This window comes from Seriola aureovittata, chromosome 22, assembly GCF_021018895.1.
Source record: "Seriola aureovittata isolate HTS-2021-v1 ecotype China chromosome 22, ASM2101889v1, whole genome shotgun sequence".
Taxonomy (NCBI): Eukaryota; Metazoa; Chordata; class Actinopteri; order Carangiformes; family Carangidae; genus Seriola; species Seriola aureovittata.
The window spans coordinates 12,080,555-12,100,850 of record NC_079385.1 but is presented as its reverse complement, the minus strand read 5'-3'; the positions used below and the strand labels follow the sequence as shown (position 1 = coordinate 12,100,850).

Here is a 20,296-nt window from a genome sequence, read left to right as displayed (position 1 = left end):
TAAACTTTGGAGGCCCATTTCTGTCAAAGTTATAAGATAGTGAGTCAAAAGTTAAATTTTCTACCTCAGGAAGTCAAAACAGTTCCTTTAACAATCCATAACATTTCATCCTTTTCCATTTAATAATGAGTAGAATACATTACGTTCTGCAAGTACTAGTGCGTTTTCGGATATAATCTAATGTTTTGTAATGACTGAGGTGGGCCAGCAGGGACTTGTTCTCCCCTCTCTGACTCATTGTTTGTGGCTCACTGTTGCTCTGTACCGCCGGGCGGAGAGCGAGAGACGGGCCAGAGGAAAATGGCGGACGGTGTGGATCACATCGACATCTACGCCGACGTAGAGGAGGAATTCAACCAGGTATTAAATACTTATCTAGCACATTTTGACTAATGGTACTATTTTCTGTATATGTGTGTAATCCCGTCTTGTTATTATAACGAAAAAATGGCGTGCTCTGTTGGTTAAAAGACCCCCTCTCGCATATAGGCCTACTTTCACCATGCTGCAAGCCTGCAGCCTTAGCTAATATTATCGGCTCGAAATTTGAATTTGTGGTGTTGTCGGTATTTAACACACCGTGGGATGCATGTATTAATCGATGTGCTATATGCAAAGATTGTTTCTCTATGGGTGCATGCGAAATGCAGCCGCTTTCATTGTTCAGCATTCACAGTTTCAGGCCTCAGCATGGCCGCCAATGGCGGGTTAGAAACAAACACAGTTGCTCTAGCTAGCTAAGTGTTAGCCACTTGCTGCCTTTTTTAATAAGTAGTTTTTTGTGTCGTTAGTTTATAGAAAACGAACTCCGGTTTGTAACGAACTTAAATTGAAATGTTGAATGGTTAGGTATGAAACGTAAAATGTATGAATGAGAAGCTCAATTAATGGATGTATAAGTTGTTAGTTTGACTGCTAGCTTCTTGTAGCATTTATGTGTTTGCTCGGTACATGTTGTTTTCTTCTTCCCACACACGCCCCTTTAGTGTACAACTAGAGGAGGCCACATTAGCTTAATCTTGGGTGCAGTTTGTGTTGTTTGTAGGTTATCTAGAGTAAAAAAAATCTCAACGACATAACAATAAAGTTGTGTTACGTTCACCCATTGTGCATATTGTGTAGAAGCATTCTGCTGCTCATGCACTGAGTTCCCGAAGTAGCACCACTTGTGGTTTCTGTCACGAGCTCCTTCTGTTAAACTGTTAAACCTGAACTCAATAAAGCAGATGCATTCGAAGGTTAATTAGAGATATGTCATGCTGCAACATAAAAGGAAAAACGTTTGTGTGTGTGTTTGTATATCTAAAGTTAGTGAAGACTTCACTTTGATTATTTTAGTTCACTGACCCAGTTTAGGTTATGTGCGAGTTACACTGTGACAGGAAGGTAAACAAAATCTGCCCTTCACTCCGCTTGAGACCAGCTTATCCTGACATGACTTACTCAGTGACTATGTCCACACTTTCCGATGAGTGTCTGCAATGCTGGGAATGCATTTACGCAATGACTGTAATTGCTCCAATAACCTGTTCTACATAAACTCAGGTCAAATGACTATTTAAAATATGACTGAGGTGCTTTAAGGAATATAGGTGTGTTCACAAGGTAACACTAAGATTCAGTATACTGTGGATTAGACGATCAGATTTAAGGCCTAGTTAACAGATTTGCGGTGTGCAAGAGTGTTTAATGTAATATAACAGCACATACCACAACAGTGTGTGAGCAGTAAAACTAACCAAAATGTATTTATCATTATTGATTATGAATAAAGCCATAAATAAAAAGATTTCTTTCGTGAGTGTAATATCATACAGAAATATCCTTTATGTGTATTACTCTAATGATTAGCCTGTTTTGTGCATGTGAGAAACAGCCTTTGCTTTTTATATAGCCATGGACTGTGATTTGTCAACATTAAGAAGTTACCATACCACTTGACCTGGACTGACAGAGGCTAATAGCGCAGTGGGTCAAAATCAAAAGAAAGACATTTTCTTGAATTTAGACATAAAATAAGTAAAATGATTTAAATAAAGTCAAGAAGTCAAGTGAAACGTACTGAATAATAAAATCATTATTGATTCTATGTGTTTTGGTACTAAATATCACTGTGCACCTACCTCACATCTATTTACAGATGAGAATGGGTATAATCTGTTGTGAAAGTGCTCATAATATGTTATAAGTGTTTGACCGGACTGTTGTTGTCATACTTAACAGGAAGCTGACTATCCAGTTCATGAGCAGATAGACCTGTATGATGATGTAATATCCCCATCAGCCAACAATGGTGATGCCCCAGAAGACCGTGACTACCTGGACACGCTGCCTGCACCAGGTGGCACAGAGGGAGGGAAGAGTGCCCCGCCCAATGTGGTGTACACCTACACAGGAAAAAGGATCGCCCTATATATAGGAAACCTCACATGGGTGGGTAGTAGAGAATTATTATATTTGTATAATTGGGGACTACCTAAATCACATTCTCTTAAATTGCAGGTTTAATCTTTACATGTTCTGTTAAGTAAACGCAGGTTGTAAAATATTATGTAATTGTCAATTTAATGAAGTCACTATGAATAAACAGAACATGCTGTTTTCTCTTATGCAGTGGACAACAGATGAGGACCTGACAGAAGCCATCCGATCGATTGGCATCACAGATGTGCTGGAGATCAAGTTCTTTGAAAACAGAGCAAATGGGCAGTCCAAAGGGTGAGGTTTTTATTATCTGTGTGTCACATGATTGCACTCAATCACAGGTTATAATACTTACCTCTTGTAACATCCCAGGTTCGTTTTGCCATTTTCATGCATGTCTTGTCATAATGCTCTTATAGTGGATACAGATGGAAATGCATATGATCTTGGTGCAAAAGATACATTTTATTAGGCCTGTTTTTTATGTGTCACTTTCAGCACAGATCGTTGTAGATCTGATGCAGTGTAATATTGGACAGTACACTGTGAAATGACATTTGAGACCAGTTCTCTATAGTGTCAGAGTATTTTACCATTTTAAGATTAAAGCAAGATGCCACACAAGTGAAAAATGACCCACACAAGTCAAGGTGAAATGTCAAAGTCATGAGAAATTATACAAATCAAAAATTGAATAAATTAATTCTTGGAGGGTGAACTCTGATTGTCTGCACAAGTGTGATTTTCTATGTCCTTTGCATGTGTCTCCCAGGTTTGCCCTGGTGTGTGTGGGCTCAGAAGCATCATCCAGGAAGTTAATGGAACTCCTATCAAAGAGGGAGCTCCACGGTCAGAATCCTATTGTCACGCCATGCAACAAACAGTCCCTCAGCCAGTTTGAGATGCAGTCACGCAAAAGTAAGTAGGACACACTTGGTGTCTGCATGGTTTAAGATGCACTCTGCAAGAGTTAACTAAAAGACTTGTCACAATGCTGCTCGAAACCAGTCATGTAAAAGTAAGTTGTACATGCTGTGACATGTCAGTCTGCTGAAAGTGCAGTTACGCTGCAGCATGTAAGTAAAATATATGGACTTCATGTACAGTCAATTATACCAGTATGTAGTCCTTCAGCTACTCACTCAGTCACATAACGTCCAAAGCTCCATTTCTGTTATTGCACACACAGTACACCTCTTTCCTATTTATTAGATATTAAAAGGAAAAGTGAATGTTGCCTTATTATTTCACAGGTACCCAGTCAGGTCAGATGTCTGGGGAAGGTAAAGCCGGTCCCCCTGGAGCAGGCCCCCGTGGAGGTTTCCCCATGGGTCGAGGCAGAGGAAGGTTCCCTGGACCACCTGGCCCTGGAGGAGACCGCTTCCCTGGTCCTGTTGGGCCTGGAGGACCTCCACCACACTTCCCTGGTTAGTTTGGTAACAGGTGTTTGTACCAGAACGGTGGGGACAATGTCCCTGTCAGTGAAGTCAGTTTAAAGATAATATCTAAAGAGTGCAGATTCAGTAATCAGATGGAAGTTTTAGCAAGTTTATTCTATAGGAATTAATGTTCAACTCAAATACATGTCTAATGATACCAAGCAGTGAAGTTTTTAAATTTACTTGAACCATTTATAGCCTGAGTGTAGGAGGTACAGGCTGTCATTAGAACAATGAAAGGTCAGTTCAAGCACTAACACTCACTGTAAATCACGAGCTGCCTCTTAATTTAATTTTGACATTTCAGTAATTGTTTTTTTTACCTGATATGAGTTGGGGGGAAAGTTATAGGACTTTGTTGAATGTTAGATTGGCCCCGCCGTACTAAACAAGGTGAGTTCATGGCAGATGAGATGTTTGTTTCCTCTGCCAGGTTCTGGAAAATCAATATCAATTTATATTCTTAGATAAATTATTTTCCAGTTTCAGAAGTGGAGGCTAATTCATGGCTGGATGCGTTGGGAAGACATACACATCATGAGTCGCAGTATTAGCTCAACACAGGATGTGTAATCTGATGTGTATGTATTGGTTTGCTCGGACTCACAGTTGGCAGTGGTCATGCTTTATCACCAGTTGAGGTTAATGTGTCAGTGGATTCCTGATTTAGACCTGGTATTGTTAAAAGCTGCCCTCCCCTATTATGTTGAATCTTATGTTTTCGTTTTCAGGCTTTTGTTGTTCATGTGGTGATATGCAATAATATAGTGCTGCATCATATTGAAATAATCATCATAGTGTGACAAGGGCCTTGAAAACATTACAGGAGGTTAATAAAATTGTGCTCTGTGTCTGGCAGTGCTGCTCTGTTAGCACAGTCCAGGCTTTGCTGCTACTCACGCCCGCATGGAACCAAGGCTAGTCTGTTGTAGTGCGTGTGTTTCTAGTGAGGGATCTCTCTCCCTTTAAATCTGTGCTGGCAGGGCTATGTCTTTGCATGTTTCCCTCCAAATCTTGTTTGTTCTTTTTTGTCCCTCTTCACTTCCAGTTGAACAAATAATCCCTCCTTGGCTGCAATTTGCTGCTCACTGACAATTTCCAACACCATTCCTTGACAAGCAGTTTGCTCAAAGCTTCACTTGGCAAGCTACCAGTTTTCAACTTCTTACAAATCTTGGATTGGCTGCCTTACACTTCCAGTAGGAAAGAATGGAGTTGCCAGCTTTTTCTTTTTTCCTTTTTTGCGTATTTGCCCTTCATCCCACTTTTTCGCATCTCTTGTTTCGCTTAGTGGCTGGTCCCCTGTGCTGCTGGGCTGTGAAAGTCCTTCAGTTGGTAGGCAGAAGTCTATGCAGGGAAGAGTTGTGATTGGTTTGCTTTCTTCCCCATTAGGCTCGGGGATGAGACCAGATCTGATTAGGCACCAAGATGGCCCTCTGATGGATATGAGTTTCAATCCCTTCCCGCCGGGGGGCAGGAACGGGAGCTGGCGTGGCAGAGGTGAAACACCTCGATTGATCTGGTTGATATGATCGATCGCCTTCTTATCCTAACCCTTAGCTGTTGATTGGTAGAAGTTGTGCCATTGACACCGTGAGGTTGACTGCCTCAGAAACAGCTGAATTTACCAACAAACATCTAAATCCCTAGACAGTTTGCATCAAATACTGTTGGCGTTACATGAGGCTTGGGTAAATATTTTAATGTGTTCACACTATAAAATTTTAGAGAAGCACACCATTTAGAGATGTGCTCTGTTCAGGCAGAAGCAAGTTGTTTTGAAGCCCATATTGCAGTCTGCCTACTGCTTAGTATTTCTGTATGTCTTTTGCACCTCAGTCCACTAAGGATGTGTAGTTGACCCAATATAAAGAAAATAATTCCCTTTATATTGTTTTTGTAAAATTCCTTCATACAGTTGCATGACAGGTTTAATATGTGTCTAATGACAAAGCTGTGTAATCCCCATTAAGCCCTAAATGGCATCTCATGAGTGGCCCTTGTTTGGAATAGTCTATTTGGTAACTGCAATATATACGGTATGTCATATGTATGAACCCGACATTTTGAACTTGGAAACTTATAGCAGTGCCCGCCTCTCAATTAAGTGCTGAGGAAAAAGAAGTCGGTGTTAAATGCAAGACCTCAGATTTAAAAAAAAAAAAAAAAATGCCTGCTTGACATAATTTGCTATCAGTGTATCTCCTCATCTGTTCTGTTGCCTTCTGATTTTTCAATATTATTTTGTGGTCCTTTTTTCATTTGTTGTCCCCTGTAGCTATGGCTTGCTCTTCTTTATCTGTCCGTGTCATTGTCCCTGCTTTGAATAATCAGTGCCCAAAAAAATCTATATATGAATGAACCAGAGAAAATACAGGTTGCTGCAAGATATTAGATACTAGAGCTAGACCAACGAACGGCTGTTCTGTGTTATGTTTTAACCCAGCCAATTACATTTTCAAATAGAAAAGGTCTGTTTTTTTTTTTTTTTCTTTTACCAGAATACTTATTTCCCATCATACTCAAAAGCTGGGGAGGGCTTCTCCTGCTGTAACATATACAAAACATAAAGCGTGTGTTTGATAAGCCTCTGTTTTGTCCCTTTTGTTCTTTTTTTAAGGTGGGATGCAGGGTCCCCCACGTCCCCCTCCTGGTCCACCTGGTCCCCCTGGCCCTCCAGGACCTCCACCTCCTGGACAGGGTCTCCCCCCTCCCCTCGCTGGCCCTCCAAATCGTGGTGACAGACCTCCTCCCCCTGTTCTCTTCCCTGGTCAGTTTGGCCAGCCACCAATGGGACCCCTACCTCCAGGCCCCCCTCCTCCAGGTTACGGCCCTCCCCCTGGTCCCCCACCCCCTCAGCAGGGTCCGCCACCTCCAGGACCCTTCCCTCCTCGGCCCCCAGGTCCCATTGGACCCCCTATGGCTTTGGCTCCACCTCCACACATGCCAGGTCCCCCGCCGGGTGGACCGCCACCAGCCCCTCATGTCAACCCTGCATTCTTCCCCCCACCGGGCAACAACAGTATGCCGCCCAACGACAGCCGAGGGCCCCCAGGACCAAACGACCCATACGGTCGCCCACCACCATATGAGAGAGGAGACTACGGTCCTGGAGGCCGGTAAGACTGGGTGGTGAAGGAGGAACAAAATATTAATACAGAAATTTATATAATTTTCTCTTCCTACTATGTTATTTATACCCTGGCACAAAGTGTCGCTCCTTTCATTCAGTGTAAGAATTATGGACTCATGGTTGTAAGATGCCGATTTGTACTTTTTTTTGTTAAAGATAGTTTGCAAAGATAACTGTCTGTTTTAATCTGAAACGTAACACATGCCCCAACCTTTGTGTGTTTGTCTGTGTTCTTGTAGGGAGATGGAGGCATCACGGACCCCGTTGAGTGAGGCAGAGTTTGAAGAGATCATGAACAGAAACAGAGCCATTTCCTCCAGTGCCATATCTAGGGCTGTGTCTGACGCTAGTGCAGGTAACACACTATTGTACATACAATACAACTATGTGCTTGTTTTGATCGTTAAGATGTCTTCACCAACATCAAAATTAGAAACCAACATAAATCAAAGTTTAATGCAACTTTATATCCCCTCTTTAGCTGACTATGGCAGTGCTATAGAGACCTTGGTGACTGCCATCAGTCTGATTAAGCAGTCCAAAGTGTCAGCAGACGACCGCTGTAAGGTCCTCATCAGTTCCCTGCAGGACTGTCTTCACGGTATTGAGTCAAAAAGCTACGGCTCTGCCTCCAGGTAAGACTTTGATTTAATGCCATTAATCCATGCCATATATCCTATGAAATATGACATTGAAGTTGTTTCTAATCTATACTAAAAAAGATGTGAAAAACTTCAGACAGAGTATAGCAAGTAATTTGGATCAAATGCAAAGGGGAAAAAAGCCTGCCAGATTTAAAGCTACATGGATTATTTGGCTCCCATTTTATATGGTTATGCTTGTTTGTTTTTTTCTAATAGGAATTGGCCATATAAGATTTTGTATTTAGCACTTTGAAACCCCTGATACACAGCCTAAACATGTTTCTTTATCTCTGCCAGGCGAGAGCGCTCCAGAGAACGTGACCACAGTCGCTCCAGAGAAAAGAGCCGACGCCACAAGTCCCGCAGTCGCGACAGGCACGAAGACTATTACCGAGAGCGCAGCCGGGAGCGTGACCGCCATCGCGAGAGGGACCGGGACAGAGACCGGGAAAGAGAGAGGGAGAGGGAGTACCGACACCGCTAGACGAGAAGGGAGGTGGGTACAACCTTTGTTATTTTCTTCTCTCATAAGCTGTGCTCTTGTCTTCTTCCTCACTGTATTTGTCTTGGACCTGGGTTGAGACAGTTGAGTTAATTACACGACGAGGGAAGAAAATTCTGGTGTTTAGTTTTATAGACACGTGTCAAAATTTGATCAACAGTGTGTGTGGTGTGTTATCATCCAAAATAACAAATTATCAAGTAAAACGTTTTCTTTCCCCTCATCAGTACAGTCACAGAGATGAAAATGCATAGACCATAAGAAGTTATAAAAACGCGTTTAATACTTATGAATTGATATGGTTATGTTTGATAAAAAATTAAAAAACCTTTCAACATAGAATGACCTTAAGCGTTTATTAAAGTGAATTCTTGAGGATGGGATTAGGGGAGACAAGGTAAGCAAGAAAAAACTTAAAACTCTGTCCTTTGGTTTCAGGTAGGTGTAAGGTAAGTGCTTTCATTCAAGTTTCATAATTGGTGGTTACACTTGTGTTAATGTGTATATTGTCTGTCGGAAAAATGTGTGTAATCCACACTCATTGTATTCACTTTGCTCAAAGCGGTTTGTAAGAGTTGTATCTGCTGTGGTGTTTTTTAACCACTATCCCTAAAACAGAAAATACACTGGCAGTGAGTGGAAATTGATTTTGTGGATGAATTGTTACTTTTTGGTCTACAGGCCTCTGAGGCTGGTAAATTACAAAATTCTTTAGCCACTTTATGTATTCTGATTACATTACAAAATAAAGGTACAAATTCTCTAGGAGAAAGCGTGTGCCTGTGAAGCTGTAAAGCAGCACTAACCTGATGCTGTTACATACTGTATATTTATTACGCAGTACAAATAAACTCAACTCTGCAAATTCAAACATGCAATTGGCTCGTTTAAAGTGGAAATAATCAGAATTTGGGTTTTACCAGCAGCTATGGCCAGTGGATCAAAAGTTGAGTATTTTTCAGGCTTTAATATCAAGATTCAGTACTTTGGCATTTCATTATATGCAAGTTTACAGTTTACTCTTTATTGAAGAGTGTTGTGACTGTTGAGTAGTTTAATCAGTGTGCTTTTAATAGTGGTTCCTTGACGGATTGGCCGGTTTTCAGATTTCAGTATTCCCCAATCATCAACAGATTTAGCAATTTGTCTGGTCTGTTCAGATTTGATTTGTATTTTTAAAAAAATTACAATGTTCAACTTGTCAATAATGGACCAATCTGCACTTTGTAATGTTGTATGCATACTACCATTTCAGTTTATTGTCATGTTTTTAATGAAGAGAAGGTGAAAATTTATTTATCAAACAGTTTCAATATCTGATGGTTTTTGGACATAGAATTTTGACAGTGTGATTGTGCCATATTTACATGACAGTAATGTTTCCTGGCATTTTACTTTTGTCAAACTGAATGTTTTGTAGCCACTTCTGAACCATTGTACCTCAATTTAAGACATTGAGGTGAAATGAAAAAATATCATGCTTATGTCCTTTTGATGTCATGTTCTGACAACATAGACGTTAGTGTGATGTCCAAATGTTGATGCCATTAGTACACATAATGTCACAGATCCTTTATTTGAGGCAAAGGTCAAAGGACATACAGAATTCTGATGGATTGATCGGTGGCTTTAAATTTTAATTAATTGTAATTTGCTTATTATCAGAATTTGTTAACACTAAGGATCAGTGAATACGTAATTTCAGTGTCTTATGAATATATTATTGGAAAGAGTAAATTACACAGAATATTAACTGAAGAAATCAAAAGCTAGGATCAGAAAATCTATCCTTTCAGAACCCAGGTTTTTGTGCCTTGTCATCAGGCCGTCATTAAATTTATTTAGTTGAGTTTTGTGATTCAGGCACATAGTAAATAAAAACTCTTAACAAATTTATATATCAATGCAGCAAATTCATGATTAGATGCTCATTGTTGTTTTGACATTGATTGACACATAGTACAAATTTACATTCTTTTGATATTTTGTTTTTATGTGATTCTTGTATGTAAATTGAAATGATTCCCGTTTAGGCTGAGTGTTTATTTTTCAATGGTGAATCGTCCTAGGTTGGCAAGAGATCATACAAGTATTATTGAGTATTTTGGCTCATAGCATTATGGATGGCTTTTTGGATGTTGAGTCATGTTATGGATGAGTTGTAGATAAATTTATCTGAAATGATTAGCTTGTACACAACTGATATGTGTTGCTGTCAAATTATTTGAGCTAAATGTTCTTTAGGAAAATTTCTGGTGTTTTCATGGATTCTCAGTGTTAGGGTTTCACAAATAATTTTGTATTCTTTTTGGGAAGATGTTTTCTTCCATTGCGTCACTTGCGTGTTGAAACACATGATAAAATTTTAAAGTTTTGGAACGGCAGTTGAATATAATAGTTTGAACTATTTTGTGTTGTTCTGATGTCCTTCACTGCCAAAGCCTTAAGATATCTGTGGTGTTGTATAAACCACTCCTTATAGAGCAGAGTCTAATAGGTTACAAGGGCCTTCAGCATCTCTGTACAGTTGTGCATCACCCCAAATAATATTTCTCATGATTTTAAATGAGCTTTCAGACAGAAACTTCATTCACTCCTTAATGTCTTAATTTAGTTATGCTTGCAGGGCAGGAAATATGCTCTGTACATTAGAACATTATTTATAAATGAGCTTTTTCATAAGCATGTCCGTTTCTCTCACTGAGGAATATTAACTGGGGTGGCTTTGCTTGTGGAGTTGCTGAACTCAGAAAGCAGAAAACCGTACATTAGACTGTAACGGAGTAACTTTCTCGGTAATCTGTAATGTGATATAGTGTAGAGTTGAGCTCATTTTTAGCTGTCAGCGTTAGCTGAGTTGATTTGACCTCTGTTCCACTCAATTGTCCTTTATCTACACAAGGTGTTACTGAAGAGTAATGCTTGTGTCCACTGGGAACCTCTTAACAAAAACTACTTTTTCTAATTTTGTGAAGTTAGAAAGTAGACATTTCTTTCATGATTACTTTCACTCAAAGCATTTGTACATCTTCAGAGTTTCAGCAGCTTAAAGAAAAAAACTGAGTTTGAATGGAGCTCTGCAGTTTCAATTGTAGCATTGCAACAGGATCTACTGCAGTCTCCTCCAACACATATCTTGGTATCTCTGTGAGATAAGAGATCCCCAGTGGGCACAAGGCTGAATAACATTTGGTAATGTATAGATTCCAAAAATGCATTTGTTGAGTATATTTTGCCAAAAAAATGTTTTTGCAGTAAAAATGAAATGAATGAGGAAGTGGGCAATATACATGTAATAAGGCCAAATATGTCCATTTTCCATTTGACCATGTCCAAAATCCACCTTTGCATTCAGTCTGATATCTCACAGCATGTGATTCAGGAAACATTTGAGAATTGCAAAACATATTGCTTTTATAGTAGTATGGCTATTTGTTGTGTCCGCAGATATGCTTTAACACTGTTTTATCTGTTCATATTGCCATGGGGGAATGCACAGTGTTTGTACCAGGCTGAAATTACTTTTTATACTGGACTCAGTCTGATTGCAGGTGTATTTGTGCTGGGGATCACAGCATACTATTTGCTCATGTCAAACCAGGGTCAAACAGAGTTTCAGCACAAGGTTGACAATAAACCTTCATGCCCATTTAAATAACAGGGTGAAAATGAATGGTATAGTTAATATAGCTGACTGAGAGATGGTCTAAGGTAGAACAAGACATGTTTTAATAACGTTTCGTTACCAGGTTATTACAGTCAACAAATGTTATGTAATCACATTGAGTGGAATTGCAAGAGAAATTTAGTTATCATTAAACTATTTTCTGAAGATGTGATAATTGACAGTGGAAATAAAGGTGATACCCACAGAAACTACTACAATGTCAGAATGTAATCTGATTTTTTAAAGAAGCTATTTGTAAGTTTTGCTATTGCTACATAGCCAACATTAACAGCTGTTTACTTACTAGTCTATCAGGAACATCGCAAGTTCAGTGTCAAACTTTCAGTGGTGGAAAGCAACAATATTGTTTTGCTTCTGTTTCAGGCTGTTTAATGAACTGCTTGACCCTGGTTTGGCTCTGACCTGCTTCATTTCCTTGCTGTTAGCTGAAACACTGCTATACATTTGAATGTTTTCAATGAATTATAATATTCTACACTGATCAAGGGTTCAATAATATGGCATATCTTGTAATATGACAAAAGATTTGTTAGTCTGATAGTTGGATGCAATTTGACCATTGACAAAAGTTCAGTCATGCCCATACCCATTTGTACTGGATGTTTTAGCCACTTCTGAATAATGGTGTGACAAGCAGTACCATGTAGTTTGACTACTGTGATGTAAAATATTGTTATTGTTGGTTAAACTGTTTTTGTCTGCACCTTGTAAAACAAACACCCTTATACAGCAAAAACCTAAACAAGTTCAATATGCATTTAAATCTTTGAACCATGTAAAATTATCTGTACTGATTTGACCTGGTGCCTGTAAGTGAGGCCAGTTCTATTTGGCATCTCTGTACCCTGTAAAGTAAAGCCTCTTGTCATCAGGGTCCAATAAACTGGATGTTAGATTAATAGACACCTGACCAGTTAGAGTCGACTTTCTGTATCAGAATTGTTGTCATTTCATCTGAAAAATGTAACATTTCTGTTAAGAGGGATTTTGAATGGGCAGGAATATAATCAGGTCAGTTGATCATTGTTGGTAGTCCGATTAAGCCTTGTGGCTGCCATTTCGAATATGAAAAGATTGCCTTCCTAGTTACCTGTATCTCTCATACTGGACTTTGTCTTTTTCAGTGACTATTGCTGCTTATTCACTGGCATTATGTTAAGACCGTACAGGGGTATACTAAATCAAATTGACATTAAGAGGCTTTTTTCTGTTACATGTAAAAGTCCTAAGATGCTTTTGGCAACCACATCACCGTACCAAAGTATTATCTGCTGTGTCTGAGTCCGATGCGTGCCTTTTGTAGTTTTGTATTTTGATCTACTGTCCCTTTGCTGTGTTTTACTCCTACAATACTTAATTACCTAAAAACCAATCATGCTCTGTTTGTTGAAATGATGGTATTTGACACAGGTTGGAGGCACATTTTTCACATTCTCTTTTTGCTTGAGTCAAGTTAATAAATGGTGAGGGATTTGGGCGGGGTGAAAAGTTTTTAGGTCTTTATCTTGTTCCTAGCATTTCGATGGGGTTGAAAAATATTAACAGGGTGTTCCTGATGTATCTGGATCCATTTTGATTGGTTTGCAAAAAGGGAATACCATAAGAATATATTGAAAACTCACAATATAAACATTTAGGTAATAATGACACAAATAATTAAAAGCTTGAGGTTTTAAAATATCAGCTTTAAAAAAAACCCTAACAGTAAAGGGGAGGAGGCAATGGAATTGTTGAATAGAAAATAACATGTACATATACATGACTTGCCATAGATAATAAATATTTTCAATCAATTTCTAATACTTGACCCTTTTCCCAGTAAATTTCATAATTTGTGCAAAGCACAGTAAAAACATATGATTGTACATAAAGCAGAATTGCCCTGTGAAGCCACACTATAACTACATGCTCACTTAAGCTGTCCACAATGGAGAATGAGCCATTTTCACCTCAGCATAGCTTTTCTTTTTAGAACAATAAACTTTTCCCTCATGTCCATCCCTGATTTTGTAATTCAGTGAACACTGTAGACAGCTCTGTAACAATGTCAAACTTCAGTGTCCCAAGATAAGTTTTATATATGGATCCCATTGACTGTCTGTCTTCATAACAATGTAATCAGCAGACGTTTTTACTTCACATACAGAATGAATAGTTTATAATCCACTTTTCAGTAACGGTGATAAATTGCATTTAATGTTGTTGGATGTTTTGCTGTGTACAAGCAGATAGACTTCACCTCTGCTCCCTCGATATTTCCTGTTCAATTTTGCATGACATGTTTCTCTGTGTCTGTGCCAGGGTTGGGGGCAACACACATTCAACTGAGAATTTTCAGAGCCAAATGTTAATGTACTCAAAGAAAATTGAGACTGTGTTTTTCACTTGTCCTTTTTCCTGATCACTCAACCCTTGTCACAACAAAATGTTAAGTAAGTTTACTTGGATGAACTCCAGCCTTGTGACTCAAATGATGGTGAATTGAACCCAGCCCTGGCGTGCACTTTTTATGTGTAGTGTAGAGGTTTATTGGTGGGTGGATGGGGGGGGGGGGGGGGTATTCACTGTTGGGCTGCCTCGAAACCAAACTCCACCCTTCGTTTTGACACCTTTCAGCTCACGTGGATCAAGGATGGATGGAAGGAAAAGGAGGAACGCTTTCAGTGCACCACCACCACCACCACCTCCTCCCCACCCTGCATGACCGGACAGGATTACAACCGCCACCTCTCCTCCACCCCTCCATCTCTCTTCTCCTCTCCTTCTCCACCCATCCTTCTCTCTGTCTGTTCATCTTGTCTGCCTGACTAAGAGCAGTGGATGGAAGACCCAGACCTGTGTAAGGCTATGTTATCCAAACACCTGTACTCATGGTAACTAAAGATGAAAGAAAAGAAACTTTCCAAACAGCTCTTTTATTTTTATGATGTTTTATTTGACATGAAGATGAGTATGTGTGATGCTTTTTGCAAAGAAACAATAAAATGGCCTGCACAACCCCCCCAAATAGAAGACACAAACATTACATCCTATTTGTTTTTTATTTTCCTTTGCCCGCTGTACTGTGTACATTCAGTTTAGAGATCCGTTTTTATAGGGTACATGTTTGATGTTTTCTCCCCACCTCTCCTGCTCATTCTCATATATTCTTTTCATGGTTAGTATGTTTGTAAATGTCTCTGCTTTTGATTAAAAACTAGATGGTGTTGTAATAAAAACTGTTTACTGAGGTACATTTGGCATTTGGTGAATTCCTCTACATGTTTGGCTCATTTATATTAAATGTACATTTTGGAGTGCTAAAATGTTTTTCATATTGAATTTGTCTACTCTTAGATTATACTTTTTAGCTGTCTACGTGAGTGGTTTTATTCCTTTTTTTATTTTGCTTTGGTTTTGTTTTTTTTCTTCTTCAAACGGACACATTTTACCAGGTAAGAGAAATTAAAGAATGCACTATTTTGCAATGTGCTCTGATTGATGGATGGGATTAAACAATATATAGACCATGAACATTTGGAGGTCTATATGTTCTTGCACCTTTTTGGACGATTTCAGATAAACCAGTAAAAAACACATAATGTTCACAAAGTGGTGTCTGATGTTTGATGTATGTGTAATCACAGTGAATAGCCATCACAATATTTCTAAACCAAATTGTCTTTGAGTTCTGTTGTGTTTTGTTAATGTGAATTGCATTCATTCTTACACTTAATTCATATTCATTTAAGCAGCCATTGTAGTTACATCTTAGATGGAATTCAATTAATTGAAAAATTTCCATTTCAAGTGAATATTACTTTTTTGCTCTTATGTTTCACACGTAAAATGTTTTTGTTGATTTTTAACATCCAAACACAACAAAAGGAGCAAAGTCAGTACAGCTGGTAGTTCCAATGCAATTTGTTAAAGGTACTGCAACACTAACTTTGTCATATTATCCACTGCAACACATCTTTTATTCAACCACCCGTCATATTCATGTCTTGCATTTTTGTTGAAATAGGCTGTGATTGTAAACACTTTGTGATAACAAGCTTTTAGATTGTAATGTTGAATATAATGGGTTTGGCAAATAAGCACTGAGTTACATGTATGTTTTTTTTTTTTTTTTTTTTTTTTTTTACTGTCTCAGATCAAAACTTCAGTTATTAAAAAAAAAATATTAGACTTAGCTGTCCTAACATATATCTGATTTTGAACCATAAGCCCAGACAAGTTTCTGAAATTGCGTAAATAAAAATGTAAAAATTCTGTGAAGTTTTGCAGGAAAAGTGTTTTAACAGGGGTGCCATATTGCTGTTCGTTTCATTTGTTCTTCAAAACAATGGAATATGGACAAATTAACTAACACCAATATTAATAAGACGGCAAACAAACTTTTGTTAACACTCTACTGTTCAAAATGAAAAATCCTATTTTGCGTTTGTTTTTTTAGTTTGTTTTTTTTTTGTTTGTTTTACTTGTGAAGGTGAATGTTTTATATCCATCATGTCGGTTCAAATTTCCATGACCATCCCCTAAAATACTGCATCTCCACAGGTATTTGATGTAAAAATTGTGGACCCTAAACTCCAACTAGAGGAATCCCTGACCTTTGATAAATGAAAAAATGTTAATCAGATTGTAGCAAAATCCAAATATTTTTTTTTAAAACCGTCATGATTTCCTTGGAATGTATTTTTCTAATGGTATACTTTTAAGAGTGTTTTATATACACAAGGGTTATTGATATGAAGAACAATGTGGAAAAAGTGGGGCATGAAAGAGAATGCCATTTCTCTTGATTCCTTAAAAATGTTAATGCAGTTAAAAACCCCTACACACCCCTGCTTTTTAATTATTTTGGGTTGTGTGTGTGTGTGTGTATGTGTATGTATGTATGTATGTGTATGTGTGTGTACGTACAGATAATGCTTCTGTCCGCAGCACTGAAGGTAAGTGTTTTCAGGTCTACATGTACTGCAGAAGAAGAAACAGTCCAATCCAGACAATGTCTGGCCAATTCTGCTGCAGCAAGCCAGACCAACATTTTTACATCATGCAAGATATTGGAAAGTATCTTTTTTGTGTTTGATTTGTTTCTTTCAGTATTTTACTTGAATAGTATAATGTAAGATTTTCTCATTATTCATTAATTGATCTTCACCTACTTTTTCATTGTTTGGAATAGACTAAACAAATGTTTCAAAGTTAGCCGAGTGTGACCACAAACTAAAACTAACTAAGGTGTAAGTGGTGAAAACTATCAATGATTGGTAATTTGCAATTCAGTTTTTTTCTGGCTGCAAATGTAATAATTGATCAGCACAGTTAGTGCAGACCAAATCAAAAGCAGGACTACTACTCAGCAGTTTTACAACAGTTGAATGAATGCATTCGGTCTTATTAGTGCCTATGATGAGTTGAGCTTTGAGTTTGAGTTTTACATATTGATTGAGTTAATTCTAGTTTATTTTCGCTGTGGGGTTGTTACCCTTTGTAACTGCCAGTAATATCTAGTTATGATTACACTTTAACACACGTCCTGTCAGGGAGAGGCACATGGTTGCCAAAATAATCAAATGGTTGTTTTTGTCTCAAAAATAAAAACATTTTAAATTGATTTTGGTTTTGTGGCTTTCCTTTGAGCGTACATCTAATTAGCGTTATAATGGATGTAGGTTAATTAAAATGTAAATCAGATCAGATTTTGGTCCAAAGTTCTGCATTAGGTTACTGCTCAGTTAAAAAAAATTTCCCCCAAAATGCTTTTGTTGAGGTTTAATATAGGGAAATGAACAAATGATCAAAAATAATGGATAGAGATGGTGACATTTAGTAGAAACAGTCTCCTAAGTCTTGTGGGTAAACTTCACTTATGCCAAATACTGATAGAAGCTTGAACCTAACGAAGAACCTAACGAAAGCTAAAACTGCGTTTGCAGCTTGTGACAGTAAACTATTATCCAGATTATCCTATATTTTTAAGATGTGATGCAGGCAGTAGTCCTGTCCTGCGATATTGCCTCCTTTAACCCGGAACCTTAGTGTCTCTAACACACGCCTATCGGACAACGAAACCCGTTACACTTAATACTTCCGGCGCTTGTTTGGCTGGCGGTTTGAAATGAGATTGCTGCTGTAAAAAAACACACTTTTCGTGCTTAAATGGCAGGTCTATTAAGAGATATTATACGCTGCGGAGCAAGGAGAGTATTATAGAGCGTAATACTGGTTCAACTTCACTCTCGCTTTACTGTACTATGTTCAAAAAGATGACTGAATTTGGTCCAGATTCCGGGGGGCGAGTTAAGGTAATGTAACGTCACACTAGACTAGTTTGGGTGTTTTTTTTTTTAAATAATTAATTCACTGCATGACTTTTAAGTAGTTTATATAACCAAGTGGACACGTCCATGTGTTTTCTCTCTGTTAACTGCAGGGAGTGACTATTGTGAAGCCCATAGTGTTTGGGAACGTTGCCCGCTACTTCGGGAAGAAGAGAGAGGAGGATGGACACACACATCAGTGGTCTGTCTATGTGAAGCCTTACAGAAATGAGGTGAGACATCTAGATTTGTAACAGGCTTTAACCAAGTCTATTAAAATACTGCACTTCATATTCACGCACTAATTGGTTGAAAAGATCATGACCAACCACTGGCCACTGTCAGTGGAAGGTATTTACTTGATTTTATATATAAATACTTCCCATTGTCCTTCCAGGATATGTCAGCTTATGTTAAGAAGATCCAGTTCAAGTTACATGAGAGTTATGGTAACCCACTGAGAGGTGAGTAGACCTTTACATTAGTTTCTGTTGGCAAAGGAGAGGCATTATTTCCTGTAGATTGAACTCAGTTGTGTAAAAATGAAAATATAACGATTGTAATGAGAATAAGCAGAAAATATAAATGGAAATGAATAGTACGTCATATTAACAGATATATAATGCCTGTACCGCTTTTTTTTTCCCGCCTGCTTCAGTTGTGACTCGGATTGAATTGTCTGTCTAATTTACCATTTCTCTGCCTCCCAGTGGTGACAAAGCCTCCATATGAGATTACAGAGACGGGCTGGGGCGAGTTTGAGATCATCATTAAGATCTTCTTCATTGACCCCAATGAGAGACCTGTAAGAGCCGCAACTTGTAGACACAGTCATTCCAAATAATGTGCTCCAGCACCATACTAAATACCACAAATACACACTGTGCTGATCTTCATAGTGTTGCTATATGTTCTTAAATGTGATTAGCTGCTTTGCATCTTAAAGTACACTTGAATGTACTACATAGTTGACATATCAACATATGGTGTGAATTGGTATTTATTAAACACACAGTCATTTTACTTTAATTCCCTGTGTGTATGCTTTTTGATATTGATTTATCTGTGTGTGTGTGTGTGTGTGTGTGTGTGTGTGTGTGTGTGTGTGTGTGTGTGTGTGTGTGTGTGTGTGTGTGTGTTAGGTGACTCTGTACCATCTATTGAAGCTGTTCCAGTCAGACTCCAGTGCCATGCCTAAGAAAACAGTTGTCTCTGAATTCTATGATGAAATGGTATGACTACTTTTTGTGCTGCAGTCCACAACCCCAGTTACTATGCTGCATTAATGGTCTCTCCTCCCTGTTAATGGTAAATGACATTAATGATTAATGATTTTACATGAAGTGCATCACAATGGCATGACCGCAGGTAGTAAGTAGTAGTTTGATGTAATCGATTAAATGAGTCGTGGAGGTTTGGCTTTACAGAACTGTGTGAGAGTGAAAGAGATATACTTGATGTGTTTTCTTTCAGATCTTTCAGGATCCTACAGCCATGATGCAGCAGCTACTGACCACATCAAGACAACTCACCCTTGGTGCATACAAGCATGAGACAGAGTGTATGTACACAATAATAAACATAGAGGCACAAGTGTGTGCATAGAGACTAGTTTTGTGACATTAACCCAATTTGGAAATCTGGAACCTGGAAATCATAGCATGTGCCTCTGTACTGAAGAGCAGCATTTACATAATCACTGTCATCATGCTTATGTGTGTTTGTCTGCCTGTGTCCACAGTCAGTGAGTTGGAGCAAAGGACCAAGGAGAAAATGGAAGCGGCAAAGAAGAGAACCAGCCAGGAGATCGCAGAGCTGAAAGACAAATTAAAAGCCAGCAGAGAAAACATCAACCACCTGAAGTCAGAGATCAGGAAACTGGAGGAGGACGGAGACCACAAGGAGCACTGAGAAATGGACAAACACAGCACACACGTGAACGTGATCATTCGGCATGGCTCCTGACCCCATCTCTGATTTGAAAGAAACAAATGCATTTTTGTGATCTACTTTGTGTTCAAAGTAATGGTAAAAATTCATTCAATTCAATTTTATTTGTTGTTGTTTTTTTGTTTTGTTTTTTACTGATCTTGCCATTTTGTATCTAAAGTAAATATGTTCACAACATTGCTTGTGTAAGTTTCCTCTATTGTGA

The 20,296-nt window shown here is 38.5% G+C and overlaps 2 protein-coding genes across 3 annotated transcripts; both read left to right on the top strand.

Moving 5' to 3' along the window:
- Positions 1-202: 202 nt before the first annotated feature.
- Positions 203-17,435, top strand: cpsf6 (cleavage and polyadenylation specific factor 6). Of its 2 annotated transcripts, XM_056367435.1 has the most exons (11): positions 203-360; positions 2,224-2,433; positions 2,615-2,718; positions 3,197-3,342; positions 3,678-3,851; positions 5,256-5,363; positions 6,484-6,982; positions 7,236-7,351; positions 7,478-7,631; positions 7,938-8,136; positions 14,447-17,435. In XM_056367435.1, exons 1-10 carry the CDS (start codon positions 301-303, stop codon positions 8,122-8,124), a joined length of 1,758 nt encoding a protein of 585 aa, XP_056223410.1. In that variant the 5' UTR covers positions 203-300; the 3' UTR covers positions 8,125-8,136; positions 14,447-17,435. The 2 variants fall into 2 exon arrangements, with proteins under 2 accessions (XP_056223410.1, XP_056223411.1); XM_056367436.1 differs by lacking the exon at positions 5,256-5,363.
- Positions 17,436-17,895: 460 nt separating this feature from the next.
- yeats4 (YEATS domain containing 4) lies at positions 17,896-20,268 on the top strand. The gene is made up of 7 exons (XM_056367437.1): positions 17,896-18,126; positions 18,255-18,374; positions 18,539-18,605; positions 18,852-18,946; positions 19,284-19,373; positions 19,615-19,702; positions 19,883-20,268. The coding sequence occupies exons 1-7, from the start codon at positions 18,076-18,078 to the stop codon at positions 20,050-20,052; spliced, it is 681 nt and encodes a 226-aa protein (XP_056223412.1). The 5' UTR covers positions 17,896-18,075; the 3' UTR covers positions 20,053-20,268.
- The last annotated feature ends 28 nt before the right edge of the window (positions 20,269-20,296 follow it).

What these genes read in the sequence shown, in the direction of transcription:
- cpsf6 (XM_056367435.1), top strand. Translation starts at nt 301, where the DNA reads ATGGCGGACGGTGTGGATCACATCGACATCTACGCCGACGTAGAGGAG. An exon ending in GCAAATGGGCAGTCCAAAGG is followed by an intron (nt 2,719 to 3,196) that starts GTGAGGTTTTTA and finishes TGTGTCTCCCAG; the next exon opens with GTTTGCCCTGGTGTGTGTGG. An exon ending in AGCTACGGCTCTGCCTCCAG is followed by an intron (nt 7,632 to 7,937) that starts GTAAGACTTTGA and finishes TATCTCTGCCAG; the next exon opens with GCGAGAGCGCTCCAGAGAAC.
- yeats4 (XM_056367437.1), top strand. Translation starts at nt 18,076, where the DNA reads ATGTTCAAAAAGATGACTGAATTTGGTCCAGATTCCGGGGGGCGAGTT. An exon ending in ATTCCGGGGGGCGAGTTAAG is followed by an intron (nt 18,127 to 18,254) that starts GTAATGTAACGT and finishes TGTTAACTGCAG; the next exon opens with GGAGTGACTATTGTGAAGCC. An exon ending in TTATGGTAACCCACTGAGAG is followed by an intron (nt 18,606 to 18,851) that starts GTGAGTAGACCT and finishes TCTGCCTCCCAG; the next exon opens with TGGTGACAAAGCCTCCATAT.